This window comes from Octodon degus, unplaced genomic scaffold (genome assembly GCF_000260255.1).
Source record: "Octodon degus isolate 3935 unplaced genomic scaffold, OctDeg1.0 scaffold00137, whole genome shotgun sequence".
Lineage (NCBI taxonomy): Eukaryota > Metazoa > Chordata > Mammalia > Rodentia > Octodontidae > Octodon > Octodon degus.
Genome location: NW_004524713.1, coordinates 1,599,344 through 1,616,442, shown reverse-complemented (window position 1 = coordinate 1,616,442; position 17,099 = coordinate 1,599,344). Strand labels below are relative to the sequence as shown.

The following is a 17,099-nucleotide window of genomic DNA, read 5'->3' as shown; positions in this document are numbered from 1 at the left end:
CTCTTCCTCCTCCTCCTCCTCCTCCTGCTCCTCCTCCTCCTTCTTCTGTATTTTAGGGAAGGATCTACAGGCTGTTCAGGGTCTCACTACTAGATCCGACTTATAGTGATTCACCTGTTTATAGCCTCCCAAGAGCTGCCATTGCAGATGCAGACCACCATGCACAGTCTCAATTGCAGTCGCAGTGCACGCTGGGGGCTGGGCCAACCCAGCAGGCCCAGGGATAAACCCTGGGCCCCTGTGCTTGCTTGTAGGTGCTTTAATCCCCTGAGCTATTTGGCCAGCCCCCCTTTTTTTCCATTCTCACCTTGTCTGCAGTTGGCAGACTCCATCTATGAGAGTATGCTGACAGGAAGGGCAGCGTTAGCCTTGCTGCAGGAAGCGACCCAGTTGTAATTTTATCTTCCTCAATGGACTTTGCACATTTACCTCAACAAAGACACATGCCCAGAATCCTTTTTTTTTTTAAATTTTTATTTTTATTATAATTTTCTTCTTTTTAAAGAGTAAAAACAAGAGCAAGAAAAACAAAAGAAAAGACAGAAACAGGATAACATGTAACAATACATACATTACAGATTTTCAAAAGCAAGGATATCTGGTTAACAGTGACTGATATGTTATCTATTTTTATCATCAAATCTGTTGCTCAGATTAACAGATGTAGTTATGCAAGTTGGGACTATGATTGAATATTACCACATGTTTTCAAGAGAGCTTAAATTTTTTTCTTGACTCATTTTCTTTTATTACTTTTAAAAAAAATTACTTTTAAGAGAGTATAGTAATAATTGATAAGACATTCGAAACAGTACACATTTAGAAGACCAAGATGATGGGTATTTCAAACATGCTTTACACATTGTTGTCCTCAATGCAGTTGCTTAGCTCACAGATATCAAAATAGAGATCTAGTCAGGGTAAGAATTATACCCAGTAACTACTATTTTCAAGCTTGCCTGGCAAACACAAGGGCCTGAGTTCAATTCCCAGTTCCCCCCCCAAAAAAAAAAGCCTAATGGAAATTCTTAGGATTATTGCCTTATTCAACCCAGAATTCTTATGTAAATTTGAACAAAAGCATATTCGCATACAGTAGGGTCATACATCAAATCACTCACTTTCAAGACTACTCAGCAAGTTGGGGGCGAGGGACAGGGACATAGCTCTGCAGAGTAAGTGCTTGCCTGGTGAGTACAAGGGCCTGAGTTCAATCCCTGGTTCTGAAAAAAAAAAAAGAAGACTACTCAGAAAGTAACAGACAATAATAGACAGAAAATCATGCTTGAACACAGAAGAGAACCTATCTCCAACAGCCATAATTATACACATCAAAAGATACATTTCACCATGGAAAATAATGACACTCTTTGCTGTAGAAATTTGATCACACCAACACATACATTCTTACACATACACAAGCACTGCCAGGAGCACACAAAGGCACACATGCAAATGCACACATGCAGATTCTCTATGTGTGAGACAAACAAAAGGAGATGTGTCCACACACCCTAAATGCACACAAACCAGTTGTACTCTGAAACAGTCACCAGCATTTGTGAGCGTAGTCAAATTTTCAGTTTTCCCAACTAGATTTTCATCTCTTCCTTTTTACAACTTCATTGAAGGCAAATAGATTTACAAAATCACCACATATTTAATGCATACAATTTGATCATACACATATATTTGAGAGACCATTGCCACAAAGTAGTAAAATATATTCATCACCTACACAAGTTTCCTGTCTTTTGTGTATGAGTGGGTGGTAAGAACATTCAACATGAAACCTACAGGTTTTATTTTGTTTTGTTTTTTTTTTTCGGAACCGAGGATTGAACTCAGGCCCTTGCGCTTGCCAGGGAAGCGCTTATTCCACTGAGCCATCTCCCCGGCCCCAAACCTACAGTTTTAACAAATTTTCAAGTGTTTAACACATTACTGCTCATTAAAGTTAGTATGCTATGCAGGAGCTCTTTGGGAATAACTCGTATTGAATCACTATAACTTCATGACAATGGGAAAACCTCTTTCCAGGTCTTGATTTCCCTATTTCTCCTTTGCTCTGATCCCTGAGAATTACTACTTTAATCTCTGTCTTTGAGTTTGACTATTTTAGAACCACTAAGTAGTGAAATCAGGCAACATTTTTCTTTCTGCCTTACGATATTTAGCATAAAGACTTCTATGTTTATTTATGTTACTATCAGTTACAAAGTTTTCTTTTCAAAGACCGAAAAAGAATAATAATCAGATTTTAATCATTTATTTATTGGTGGATATTTAGGTTGTTTCCATAATTTAACTATTGTGGATATTATTTCAGTTATGGAAATGCAGATGTCTTTTTCAGATCATGATTCCAGTTCTTTTGGGTATATACCCAGAAGTGAGATTGCTGAATCACACGGGAATTCACTTTTCACTCTTCTGAGCAATTGCCACACTGTTTCCCAGAACAGCAGCTCTGTTTCATACTCTCGCCTGTACTGTAGGAGTTGAACTCCAACTTCTTCTTCATCCTGGACAATCTGCCCATTTGAAATATTTTATATATATAAAATACATATCCAATATATGTTTTATATATAAATATATGTAATATATTTTATATGTTTAATATATATTGAGTAGAAAATAGTCATTCTAACTGGCATAGCATGCCACCTATTGTAGTTTGGATTTGCACTTCTCTAGTGATGTCCTCATTGCTCCTTTTTTGGTTTTTGGGGGGTTTGTTACTTCTAGCCAAGTGAATGGGGTTTTATGGACACTCCCCTTACCAAGAGCCCATCATTGCCAGGCTATTTGCTTAGTGCTTACATCGACTCTTGCCTACATCTGGTCTGCAGGTGACTCCCAGCAGGAAATGGCTATGTGCAGCCCCCAACCTGACTGACATTACAGGGATAGACAGGGCTCACTGGAAGGGTCCCAGCCCTCTACATATCCCGGAAAGGATCTGTGTTTCTATCTGATCCAGGTTTCTATCTAACAACATTCATTTTGAGAGGAAACTTCTGTTACAGCTCATTTCAAGGGGTCACACTAGAGTTCCCAATGCAGATGTTTTTGCTTCAACAAGATGCGGCCTACGGCAGTATCCCTCTTTCCTTCCCACTCTCAGAGCAAACTGTTCTGCCTAAGAACAGGAAGTTGGACTTTTCTCCTATTGAGAAAAGTCCCCTTTCAACCAAATTATTTTAATGCTGTCTTTATGACAGCCATAACTTAGTAGGTAATAACTTAAGAATGACAACAAGTGACAAAATGATGGAGAATATTTTACATACTTGCTTGAAAAATTGTCATTAAATATGAATCTATCCAGCATGTCTCTAAAAGGCTATTTATGAGGTGAGTATATGGGCAGGACATGAGAAATAAGAACTGGATTTATAAAAACAAAAATATTAGGAATTATTATTTAATAAAGAGATCATACTAAGAAATGATCAGGATATTAATCAGGTTTCCTTAGGGATTTGTTACAATATTAAGGAAAGGATGTGAAATGGAATGGGAACCCTGACCTAGGAATCGTATGAATCATCCTGAATTTTAATTGTATTCAACATAAAAGGAAAAAGTAAACAAACACTCAGTTCAGTTGAAACTCCTGAAACTCTTTTAAGATAGGAAAAGTATCATCTATGACACAGTTCCCGTTCAAATGGCGCCAGAAAACAATAATGCCCTTTTTGGCCCTTTCTAGAACCCAACCTCCTACTTCTCATTCAAGCTGAAGGAGTAAGAGCTGAATTGACTTCCCCAGTGATGACAGTTTAGCCGAGTTGGTCAAAACACAGTTGGAAGGTCTTAAATTGTAGCACAGAATTTATTCCACTCACACCGCAAGCGCCATGAGATTAGCAGTTGTGCGCATCTTGTGCACCCCTGAATTACTTGCTGAGAGCGTGACCCCTGCCACACTATAGTTCTAGTTAATGGAGCCAATACTGGCTCTAACTGTGTAAGAATCATCTCTGGAGATTTCCCTCCTCAGGTCAAAGCTGTTGTTTCTTGCTGGCTGTTTTCTACACCCGCTGTTCCTTCCAGAGTCCATGCTTTTCCATCCATCAGGGCTTTTCTGAGTCGTCTCCAGAAGATGTGCCGCCCAAGGACATTGTCCTCCCACTCCAGGTAAGTGTTCCTGCTGAGGAGGCGATACAGCTCCACCTGCTGCCGGAGCAGTGACTTCTCTAGCTTCTGCAGGACAACGAAGATGATGCCAGAGCGGCTGCTGAGAAACTGCCAAGTCTGAGCAATCTCGTACTCGAAGATACACCAGCGGCTCTGGATAAAGTGCCGAGACACCACCACAATAACCTTCCGGCTTTTGTGGAAACCCTCTTGGATGATGTTGGCAGCAATGGCCACACCAGGAATAAAGTCTCTGTAGTGAAGGCAGAGACGAAAGGGGGGTACCCCTTCTTCCAAGTTCTTCACCAACTCGTTTCTCACCCAGTCCTCATCCTGGCTTGAGTAGATGACAAAGGCATCATAGATGTTTTCACCTCGACCATATCTTTTGCAGCCAGCAAGAAGCATGAGATGAAAATAAAACTTATAGACCAGACCTACTATCACAGATACCACGGCAACACTGACCACCGTCACAATGATGATGACTTTGGTTATCTGACAGGTAGTATTACTGAAACTCAGCACGAGCTTACCCTCCATATCTGGAGGCATCACACATTCTAAGTTTTTAGCATCCACCAAGAGCTGCCTCTGGTCTTTAATCCACTGCAGAAAACTCTGGTGTTTACAAGAACAATCAAAAGGGTTCTGAGTGAGGTTCAGTACAGTTAAATTACTTGGGAAGTGCTGTAGTTCTTGCCCATTGGAAGATACTATTTTATTGAAGCTGAAATCTAGAATCTGGAGTGTATGCAAAGGTTTAAAAGAGAATGCATCCAGTGATATGAATTTGTTGTGACTCATATTCAGGAACTGAAGTTTAAGGAGTGAGTCAAATACTCCCTGGGACACATATTCCAGCTGACACATTGAAAGATCCAGGAAGGTCAAATTTGTCAGATCTGTGAAGATACCTGAAAGGGCGTTGCCTTTGAAAGAATTGCCAGCCATTTTTAAGACTTGAAGACTGACCAAACCACTGAAGATGCCATGGAAGGCGACCTCAGTGTGCGTGTAGGAAATGTCAAGATAAAGCAGTTTGCTGAGTGATAAGAATACTGAAAATTCACTTGCCTGTTTCAAAGTAGAATGCTGAAAATCTAGATGTTCTAGTAGTTCTAAACCCAGGAAGTTTGAACTCATAGTTACAACATCATTGAAGCTTAGATCTAAATACTTCAGACTGGTTGTTCCCATATCCCTCTGAGAACAACAACCCTTAAAACTCATGCCATTTCTACTGAGGTCTAGAAACTCAAGATTCTTCAGTTCAAACTCTGAAAAACTGATCGCACCTCTGTTGGCAGTGAAAACATATCTTTTGAGAGAAGGCAGCTCCAACATGGGGAATTGATTAACTTTACACTTCACCAGCTCTAAAGATTGCCATTGTAGATCATTAGGGAGGCCTTCAAGGCTTTGTATGTACAGATTTGCCAGAGACACTGCAGAAGCATTTACCAAACATTTAAAGAAGCCATTAATGTTTTTGGGAAAGTCATCTAAATACGCCAGCCTGAACTCTGAAATGGTCAGGTTGCACAGTCCTTCCAGGGCCGACTTGTCAAACTCTTGCACATACCTTTCATTCTTAAATTCTCCCAGAACCAACTGATGGACCTCTAGACCCGTCAGACCATAAATACAAGTTTTCATTACATGTGCACTATCAAAATTACTTCTCAAAGTTAGTCCTTGAAGCCTCATTTTGTCAAAGGCACCAGGTTGGATAAAATCAATTGGGTTTAAAGAAAGGTCTAAGGAGAGATTGGGCTTGTCGTGCAGAACATGGAGGTCCTTATGATGAATCTCTTGAATCTTGTTATTGGAAAGGTCCAAGTATCCCAAGTTGCTCAGGTTAGAAAAATATTCAGGTAACTTCAGGGAATGGATAAGGTTGTGAGCTATATTAAGCTCCTTCAGGGTTCTGAGATGCCTGATAGGGAAGTTCTCCAGAGAGGACAGATTTATCTCCACAGCCACCAGCTTCTGTAAACTGAGTAGTCCAGAAAAAGTTCCCGGTGCTAAATTCTGGATAGGGTTTCCCGTCAATATTAAGGTAGAGAGGTAGTCTAAGCCCCAGAATGCATCGTCTTTAATGTCTTGAATTTCACACCTACAGAGAGAAAAGATGCAGAGCATATATTTGTGGTGAACACAAGTTCAAAATAGAATGACAATCACAGTCATGTAGCTTTTCATACAGATGTGATATCCCATATAATTGTACATGGACAAAGACAAGCAAAGCAGATGATGGTTATATGAACAAACAAGGAGCTCCACAGATTCAATATTATCATGCTAACTGCAATGATAAGTTGTTTGGTTTTTTTAATCACGTTAAGCACACATGCTAAGCAGAGTCAGCAAATCCTTCAGAAGAAAATCAACTGAAGGTCAATAATTAGTGTGTATGAAGGTTGCATGGTTGATAGATTATATAATAGTCTTATATCAGGGTTAGTCTTTTCTTGCCATGTGTCATTTTGATCATGCATGTGATTGGGATAGAAGATATGAGTAGCTGTCAGTTGTCAGCCATGTAGTTGACTGAAGAATGTCAATTTGAAAGATGAACAAATACCAAGAAAAGATACAGAAAGGTCAATGCATGTAGTGACATATCAGTGTCATAAATACCCTTGACTTTGTGCAAGACAGATATTTGAAAGTTGTGATCACAGGTAATTTTCCATAACAGGTAAGCATAAGTTTTGTGGAAGAAAAAGGAAGTGCTGTAGGACACTGTGGTGGTTGATACATTGTGTCAACATTCCTATCCTGTGCAAGAGGAGGACTTAGACATTGTGTGAGTTCTACACTGCCACCCCAGGGTAGCCTGTTTATAATATACAAAAAGGAGACAGCTGTTGCTCCTCCCTTTGTTCTTTGTTCTTTTCCGCCACCATAAGCTGCTGCTCTCTGCCATGTGCCAGTCTGCCTTGGGGCCAGCAAAATATAGGCTAAAAGTCCACTAACTGTGAGCTAAATAAACCTTTCCTTCCTTAATTTTGAATGTCAGATATTTAGTCCCAGCAGCAACAATAAAAAAAGGATAACTGCATCAGTGAAACTGATGCAGACTAGGGAATAGGTAAGTTGCAACTTGTAGGGCTGGCCAGATAGCTCAGCAGACTAAAGTGCCCGCTTAGGCAGAGCGCAGTGCCTGGGGTTCGAGCCTCAGCATGCCATGCCAGCCCTGCCTCTGGGGTGCGTTGAGATGGTGACAAACACTGGGCATGGTTGTGCATGCCTATAATCCCAGTGCTTGAGAGGCTGGAAACAGGAAAATCACTATAAATCCTACCTACGTAGTGAGACCCTGTAGACCCTGTACTAAATACATGAGAAAAAAAAGAAAGCTAAGCTTGCAACTTGTGTAAATAAACATCAATAAGAATGAAGTAAAGGTACAGGGAACAGGTCATGCCCTAACTCCAAGCAACCACGATGCATGGAGAATCCATGCAGAACCACAGCATTTGGGGCTGCAAGGTAGAAAGGGTACTGGAAGGGAATAAGACAGGGTAGTGAAGAAGGAAGTTTCAGGAAAAGCAGAGGACTACAAGCAGATCGGAGATTTAGATTATAGCTCAAGAGAAGCAGATATCATGTTCCAGGCAATGGAGACATTCCACAGGCTGGGATCTTAAGAGTCTCGTGCTCTACCGACTGAGCTAGCCGGGCAACACTGGCTGGGATCTTAAGCAGCCAATAACAGACAGCAGGTTTTTGGCAAACTGCTGCTAGTGCTGGAGGTGCCTGTCAGCAACAACTCGTACTTGGATTTAGTGCTGCACAGCCCCAGTTAGTGTTTCCCATCCTGCCTGTACCCTCCGGAGGTCCTTGAGTAACAAAAGCATTTGAACCCAAGCTTTTGTTATTTCCTTATAACTGGATAAAGAGTGCTGGGTGTGGCACAAAAAGCACTAGGAAGGGGACTAGCTTTGGTGCGCCTGTTATCCTCTCTTACTGTCTGATCTCTGGAAACCATTTCTTTCTTTCTGGATTCAAAGGCTGCATGAAGCACTAAACTTGATAATTCATAAAGTTCCTTCTTTTAGACAGGTAATTCCATAGCCCATAACCTTATATGTATATTGCTTTACACATGAGGTAGGACTGAAGAAGTCTTGCTGTGTTTCTGTCTTCGTGCTGACAGTTCCTCACTTGAGAAGCCCGAGTGTTAAGACAAAGAAGACACTGTATTCAAAAGGAAACACTATGAATTTGAGTCTCTGGGCTGCTGAAATAAGCAGTGTGAATGTACAAAACAAACTTAGACTTTTGAAGCCTCAGTGTCTGTCTGTCTGTCTGTCTCTCTCTCTCTCTCTCTCTCTCTCTATATATATATATATATATATATTGTTTAATGTTACACACACACACACACACACACACACACACACACAGATGTGGGAAATGGTGCACTGATAGACATCTATCCTAATACATCAACACTATATGAACAGACAAAGGATGTAGGTTGTGGTGTGGCCTATACTTGCCCTAATTCAGAATCTCCTGTATGCTAACCAGACAGGAAAGTGACCTCCTTTAAGCACATATTTAGCGCCTCAAAAGAAAGTTCCTTGAGTATATGGTAGATGAAAGAGAAATTTTGAGAATTATGAGAAAATACTTCTGATTTTAAGAAAAGGAGGAGTTTGGTTTCTCGGTACTTCAATAAAGTTCTTGACAAAATTCCCTCTTGATAAGCTACAATTTAGAATCTAATGAAATGTATAATAACATTTTACACATACAAAATATATTTTTATAGGGTGTTTAGTATATATAAAACATGCTACTATCCATGAACACATTTAACTATCCAGGATAAGTTCCTTGCTTCTATTTAACAGATATGAAAACTGATCCTTGGGAAGATGGAATGGCACACCTAGGATCACAGGGTTATAAATGCTTTAGTAGAACTTGTCTGGGATTTCTTGACCCCCAAAATTTTGTGTTACTCTCCTGGCCTTAAAATGTCCCTTTCTCATTTCATTATCCTATACCAATGCCATGGTTTCTGTCTAGATGTCCCCCCAAAGCCTCATGCACTCATAGGTAGGGCTTTTTAGAAATGTCTGCGTCTAGGGTGTGAGACCCTGGAATTAAATTGTGTGACTCTGGGAACAAATGATACAATGCTGGGATCAAGGGTGTGGACTAAGTTAGTCCACTGAAGTGGTAAGTATAGCTCTGGGCATGGGTAATAGGAAGGTCCACCCTGGGTGTGGGTAGTCCCACCCAAACCACAGGCTGCCTGGAAGAGATAAAAAGAAAAGGCTTCTACCTCACTGTTTGCTGACCCTTCCTCACTGCTTTGCTGCCTTTGCCTGTCATGAACTGTTTCTCTTCTGTGATTCCCCTCCCCTCTGCCACTTTCCCTTCTTTAGCCTACTATGACTGAAGCATCTATAAACTGTGAACTACAATAAGCCTTTCCTCCTATGGCTTTGGGGGTCAGGTATTTTATCTGAGCAATGAGAAGAGTTACTAAAACAACCTCTATCCCACTTGAAATTCATGAAACATTAATTAGTTGCTTTCTTCTCTACAAAAATCCTTCTAAAGAGGACTTTCATACTATGGGCTTATAAAAAATTTATGTGATGAACTCCATATATGAAATAAATCTATATTTCCTATAAAACATTATAATGAATATGGCCTGTTATCCCCTCTATGATGAGATCCTTCAAGATGAAATTAATTTAAGATTTGAACCCTTAAAAGATATTATGTTCACCTTCTCCAATAAAATGACATACTTCTCTGCATCAGAAAATAGTTTAGTCACTATTCTCTGGTTCAGAGCTGATGTTTTCCTTTGATTATGGCCTCATTTTCCTGGGTTACTTATTCCTTTCCTTTCCCCAGCCCCTACCTCACTTTCAATATTTTAAGACATCTGCACCCTGGTCAGTTCCTCAAATCTTTTCTGACCACCTGCTAAGCTTCTCTAGTGAACTACACAATTTGTTACCTCTAGTTATATACTTTATCATCTGTGGTCATAAATCACGATCCTTATCTAGCTTCAGAATGCAAAATGTCAGAATTAGATAACATTTTTTTGAATATTCATTACGTGGCCAGCAACATGGCCAGATTTTTAACATGTTAACTCTTTTAAGAGATTATATCCTCCGAAAAACAGGTATGAATCATGTGTCAGTAGAGTTTGTTTCCTAGCCAAGTGTCATAAACATCTGGTGATGCAAGCACTTAAGTCAATAAAGTGGCACTGTGGTTCACAAACTTAGTTCTTTCTACTATTCTGGTTGCAAATTGAATCACATTTCCCTATAAGGTCAACATTGAACCTAACCACTGAATTTAATTTGGTTTGTGATCAATTCGGTTTGTGATCAGAATTGTGGAAAGAATTAAGTTCATGAACCAAGGTACAACTGTATTCTCCACTGACTTAAAAAAAAGTCGAGTGGCAGAACTATTCTTAGAGACTGTCTTACCCAGTCACCTATTTCACAGATGAAGATATTGAGACCCAGAGAATGAAGGTCACTTGTCCAAGATTATAAAACGAGTAAGGCATCTGTTGAAAGAACAGATGAAGTTGAGGTGCCACCAACCAGGATTTCTGGCTAAAGCATAAAGTGGTAGAACTACAAACACCTCACTTTGACCAGTATGTAAAAACCTCATTCATTACCTGGATAAATCCAGCACCTGTAGTTCTGGAAAGCTGGAGAAACTTCGGCGGGCTAAGACCCTCAGAGGATTAAAGCTCAGGTCCAGGTGCTTGGCTGAGGAGGGGATGCCACTGGGGACTTTGGAGAGATTCAGCTCCATGCACACATAGGTAATGTTGGGAACCACCTGCAAAGATCACATGTTAGATGCCACAGCTACGTGTGCTCCCACCTCTCCTCTCCTGAGCCACAGATGAGGGTGCTAATTCCCTCTAAAACATGTACAACACTCAGCCAAACTTCTTTCTTGCATCCACTTGGCCATTCATTCATTCATTCACTCACTCATTCATTCATGAATGAATCCATCCATATATGAAATGCATTCAATGTCTTGCTCTAGATAGCAAAGAAAGAGCACCTGTTCTAATCTCTGATGGCAACGACAGTAACATTTAGCAGGAAGCAAAGCAAATAGAAGATAAAGGGCTCTGACATCTGGAAGCCTTAAGCTTCCTACTGTAATTTTTTGTGTAATCTGGGCAAAGCATTAAAAAGAAACTTTGGTGAACCAAATTTATTATGTGCAAAATATAAATAATAAAATACTTAGTGTTGTTCTAATCCCTCTATTGGATATAGCCATAAAGAAACTACCAATCAGGTTGTTTAAAAACTGATTTGCAATAACTTAGCAGAGAGTACAGAAATGAGGGGCCTTCTTTGGGCCATCCTTACCATAACTGAGGTAAAGCACTCTATGCTGGGTTGGTTTGTGTGCTGGTTTCTTTTCTAATTTCTCATACTCAATGTAAGCCTTATTCTGTAACCTATGGAATGTCAGAATTCTCTGATTTCTTCCAACAATATTCTTTGATTAAGCAAGCTAGTTTTGGTTCTCTGTTGTTTAAATCTAACAAAATCTTCTTAAACAATTAAATGAGATAAGGTAAAGAGCTTATCTCAAAGTTTACTACAATGTAACTGTTGAATACATGTTACCATTAATAACTACTATGAATCTCCCACTGTATGACTGCAAATTTCTTTTTGCTATATGCTATAATTTAATCTGAAAAGCAACCTCTTAAAGAGGAAGAATACACAAATTCACAAAGATGAAATAATACACATAGCCACAAAAGTTTATATCCATGCTTCTTCACTTCATTCCCATGTATGCTTAAATGTCATCAATTATAGGAGCCTTGGAGCCACCATTATGGAGTAGAGACTCTTGTCCATGATTCCTTGTCCACCTTCTGTTTTCCTCCACAGCTATATCATAAGGCAACATCACGTTGCCTCCACGATTCTTACTTAAATATTGTTCATTTTCTACACTACAGTGTAAGCTTTGATAGCCTTGCTTTCTGCTTCATCTCTGTGCTCAGAACAGTGCCTAGCAAATGGCCATTAATCAATAATTCCCTGTTGGAAAAATAAATGAAAAACATTGAATACTTGATTGTACCATTTGCTTAAGCCCAAATGCTATGCAATTTTGATCAGCAATCTGGACCATAACACAAGGACAAACCTGATGTGGTCCTCAGCTTCAATGAGGTGAGAGACTAGGTGGCTACTACAAAAGTGGACTGATCACTGTCCACAGCATCCCCAAGTCAGGGCTGCAAAATATGTCCCATGGCTTGGAGAAAGTAGAGATTCATTGTGGATTCAGACGTGGCTAACAAATGGTATTGTAACTGTCCTACTAACCTGTTTTGTAACTATCTCATTGCCATTTCCTTCTCAATAAAATTAATAAAAAATAAATAAATGAATACATGGATTTTTGGAAGATAAATTAGATTCAAATACATACAAATGGGCAGAGGGAAGCATTGCATAGGAAAGAAGAGGGTGACAAGGAAAGGAAGGGAAGCTTGGGAAGCTCGCTCGGACTCTCCCAAAGAGCATTTGAAACCAAAAGGGGGTTGTGGCCAACTTCATGGGGCAGTTGAAAGAGATGGCTCTGAAGGAAAGACACATTAGTAAGGTCTACATGGAGGGAGTGATTCAGTCATGAAGATGACAGGACTGTGCTCCCCAGCACAGCAGCCATGAGCCACACACCTAGAGCCACACACCTACTGAGCACAAGCATGGGGAACACTATAAACAGACAAGAGTGCTGAAGGTGAGATAAATATGTATTCAGGAACGTATAGTAACGGAAAACACATAATACTATATCATATATTAATAATACAATATCTACTTATTATATATTCTACCCATACAAATACACCTCGGTGACACATTGGGTCACAAATCCTCCCATTTGCAGACAATTTGGTTCTTAAACAAAAGCATCCTGCAAAATATGGCTTTCATTCCCCAGACTGGGGACAAACACAACCACAGCCATTTTCCCCTGTACAAACACAACCATCTCTGTCTTCTCCCAACACTGTAAAACAAATTAAGTTCCTAAACCAAGACATCAGGGTACACATCCAGTACTTGTTTCTTTTTACTTCTTGAATGTGGCTACTAGAAACTTCAAAATTACCTACATAGGCCACACACTATTGTCATGGGACAGCACTAATTGAAAGCAAAGGCCTTATGGCAGGAAGCTACTCTTTGGCTGTGGAGTTATTAAAAGTTTTTAAAGAGAGTAATTTGCTATATCCAAGCATCTGGAAAATCAACAAATGAAAACAAACAGAAATGAGCAGACTTGGACTCTAAAGGGTGAATTAAGAGTCCCAGCATTAGTCACTCCTCAGGAATCCAGGCCATGGCAGCCCAGGCCCCAGCCTAGGGCAGCCTGGCGGATGGGCAGGGGGAGCAGGCTCTGGTCCCCACCGAAGGATCCTGGGCTTTTACCCTAAATTAAGGCTGGATCCTGATTAACATAAAAGGAGGGACAAAAACAGGAAAGCAAGGACGCTGGGCAGGAAACTGGGAGACAGTAGTACTTCAAGATAACAAATTAGTCTTTGTTACACATCAAATTACACTGTTTTTTCCCCTGTCCTCAACTTTCCTGGAGATTCTGGCTCTGTCTCATACTGAATCATCTTGACTGTTCAGTCTACCGTGTGTGCCGGAGTGAAATGCAAGAGACTAAGTCGGAGACCAGTTACTCACCAACTGGTCAGTATTTCACAAAGAAGGAAAGAACTGTATTAGCTGACCTCTCCCCTCCACCCTTTTCTCCTATTTTTCTTTCTCTATTTCCTTCTGTAGCTCTAGCGCTCTCTCTCTCTCTCTCTCTCTCTCTCTCTCTCTCTCTCTCTCTCTCTGTCTTCTCTCTCTTACTCTTACTCTTTTTTCAACCTCTGGGCTGAACTATATAACCCTATGTAGACGTCCGCAATTCACTTAGAAGTTGCTTTCTCTTAAGAAGCAAAAAGACCCAGGCGTAGCACATGCCTGTGATTCCATATATATGGCTTGGAATGTGGTTCCCAGCGAAGGCCCTGGGTGCAGTCCCCAGTGCTAAAAATAAAAGCAAAGAAAAAGAAAATCACCTTCATCCTGAGAGTAAAAGGGACCCAGTGACTGCTTAAAGCGGGTCTAAAAACTACAAATACAAAGCCGTTGCAACGAAGCAGCCCTTCTAAAACTTTCCAGTGAAACATGACTATTACAATTATTTTATGGGTCATCGCCAGTCCCAGAGAGGCCTAGGAAGTTCCCCCACTGTCACACAGCCAAGGCGGCCGCAGAACAGTGACTTCAAGCCAGTCTAACTAATCTAAGGCACATCGCAGCGTTGAGAAGTCCCAAGCAGGACAACACACCATCAGCTGCCTGGTAATTAACTAGGAGTTATTGGCTTCCTGGGGCTTTTCAAGTCTGGCTCCTTTAATTCCTTTTTAGGTTGCAAGTTCTGGGCAGACAGCGGTTTTCAGGCCAGGAGGGAAGCTCGCAGGAGAAGCGCTCCCGGAGCACGTACCTGCACGCAGGGCTCCCAGCCGTCGGCTCTCACGCAGGCGAGGAAGGCCATGGCTAGGATTAGCGTCCCAGCCAGGCGCCGCGGAGGCGGCGTCATCCTGGCATTTTCTGCGAGCGGCAGCGGCCGCGGGGAAGCATGCCTGGCTGCCTGCCTCGGTGAGGCACCTGAGAGGGCAGAGTCCCGCGGTTCTGGGCTCTTCAATCCGGTGAGTGCCGTGGGGTAACGACTGAATTCAAAGCAGGCAAGGGTAGGAGGCGAGGAGGAAGCGAAAGTGCCAACCTTAGCTTCCTGGGGTTTCGTTTTTCTACAACTTGTCCCCAGCCTCTGGAGGGGAAGTTCGAAGAAGCAAACCTCTTACTGACCAGGGGTTGGAGCAACAAGAGGAAGCTGGCGCTCGTCCCGGGAAGTCATCTGACCTCGCTCTGGTGCATTTAGGAAAATTATGAGACCTCCTTTACAGAGCGGGCTCAGCCACCTGGAATTGCAGTGGGTTTACCATAGTTTTTCAGTAGTGGAAATTACTGTTTGTACTGATTGAGGCTGCCACAGAACTACAGAAAGTAATCCCAGGCTAGGTGGTTTACAGAAGTTAGCAGGTTCATAGAAGCCAGCAGGTGTGTCTGTCTTCTGTGTCCAGATCTCTGCCCTTCCCCCGCCCTTTCCCTCTCCCTTTTACCCGTCCCTCCCCTCCCCTTCTCTCTTCCTCTCCCTTCTGTTTCCCAGGACTTGCACAGAGCAGTATTAGAGACAGCCAGTCTCAAAGTTCACATGTATATATGTATATTTTAATTCTGAGACAGGCTGTCTCTTGACTTGCCCAGTTTGCTTTTAAAATTGTAATCCTTCTGCCTCAGCCACCCAGAGAGCTTGGAGTACAGGCATGTACCGGATTGGACTGGACTAGCCCCCTTAGCTGCACGCAGACAGGTACCTATAATCCAAGCACCGGAATAAACTCAAGCAGGAAGATTGTAACTTCAAAACTAGTCTGGGTACTTAGTGATTTAGTGAGATACTGTTTCAAAATTAAAAAAAAAAAATGAAAATGGGCTGGGGATGTAGCTCAAAGTGTAGGCCTAATCCAAAATTATATACATGAATGAAGATAAAGGATGTTAGCCATATTATATCAGGATCTAACCACACAGCTTCAGTTTACCTTACTTTCTTTGTTAAAGGCCCAATCTTTGCATTTAGTCACCATCAGAAACATATGACCTTTTGCTAAAGGTATACAATACAGTTCATCAAACTGATTGAAAGTAAAGGGCCAGACAAATAGCTCATTGTATGAAAATGCCTGCAAGAAGGTTCAGAGACCAGGTTCGATCCTAGGGCCTGCGTGCTGGCCCCGCCCCTGGGGCTCACTGAGACAGCAATTGAGACTCGGCATGGTGGCACACACCTGTAATCCCAGCTCTGGGGGATTACAGCGTTTTAGGGAGTCTGTAAACAGGTGGATCGCTATGAGATCTAGTAGTGAGAACCTGAACACCCTGTGGACCCTTCCCTAAAATACAAAAAGAAAGAAAGAAAAGAAAAGAAAAAGAAAGAAAGAAAGAAAGAAAGAAAGAAAGAAAGAAAGAAAGAAAGAAAGAAAAGTCCCAGTGCCAAATACTGAAGTTCAAATCCAGGCCAAATGGACTCAACACACATTACTAAATCTTAATTTCTGACCTGTAAAGCTAGAAGCAGTTTTTAATCATGCGAGAAACTCATATGCATACAATTTATAAAATAAAACCAGGCAATGATAGTCAAATCACACAAACTACCAAGCTTTCATTTTCTGGTCTTGGAAATGAAGATAATTATGTTTTCCTTGTGTGATTGAATTAAGATAATTTACAAAAATGTCTAGTGTGGTGCATGGCTGATGGTTACATTTCATCAATGATAGCTATAATGAATATATTAAGCATGTGGTTAAGGCAGAGTGGTGATATTGTCATGGGACTCAATGGGCTAGCTTTTGTAAAGTTTTAGGATAGTATCTGGAAAGAAACAAGAGCAATGTAAGTTTCTATTACATAAAAACAGTTTAAACTGAGATATTATCTTTATGATGTGCTTGATAGTTTCCCTGATATACAGTATCACACTGACACCACAAATGCAGCAGGTAGGAAACCTGATGATGGGGCATCATGTCCTAAAGGACTGAGTGCAGATTCTTGCATATTTCTTCAACCCACCAGCATGACTGAACTCAATACAAAGCCGCTGAGAGGACCTATGCTTGGGGATGAATGGAGACTACTCGTATGACAATCTTAGAGCGCAGCCCGGCACAGGGGAAGTGCTCAATAAAGTTGGAACTGTAATGGTGTTTTTCTCTCATATAAGCATCCAACATGAGAGTCTCTTTG

General features: G+C 41.1%; 1 protein-coding gene across 1 annotated transcript; it reads right to left on the bottom strand.

Annotated features, from left to right (window-relative positions):
* Positions 1-3,982: 3,982 nt before the first annotated feature.
* Positions 3,983-15,090, bottom strand: Tlr4 (toll like receptor 4). Its single transcript, XM_004641503.3, has 3 exons — positions 14,731-15,090; positions 10,838-11,004; positions 3,983-6,265 (listed from the first exon to the last, which is right to left on the bottom strand). The coding sequence occupies exons 1-3, from the start codon at positions 14,824-14,826 to the stop codon at positions 4,006-4,008; spliced, it is 2,523 nt and encodes an 840-aa protein (XP_004641560.2). The 5' UTR covers positions 14,827-15,090; the 3' UTR covers positions 3,983-4,005.
* Positions 15,091-17,099: the final 2,009 nt, after the last annotated feature.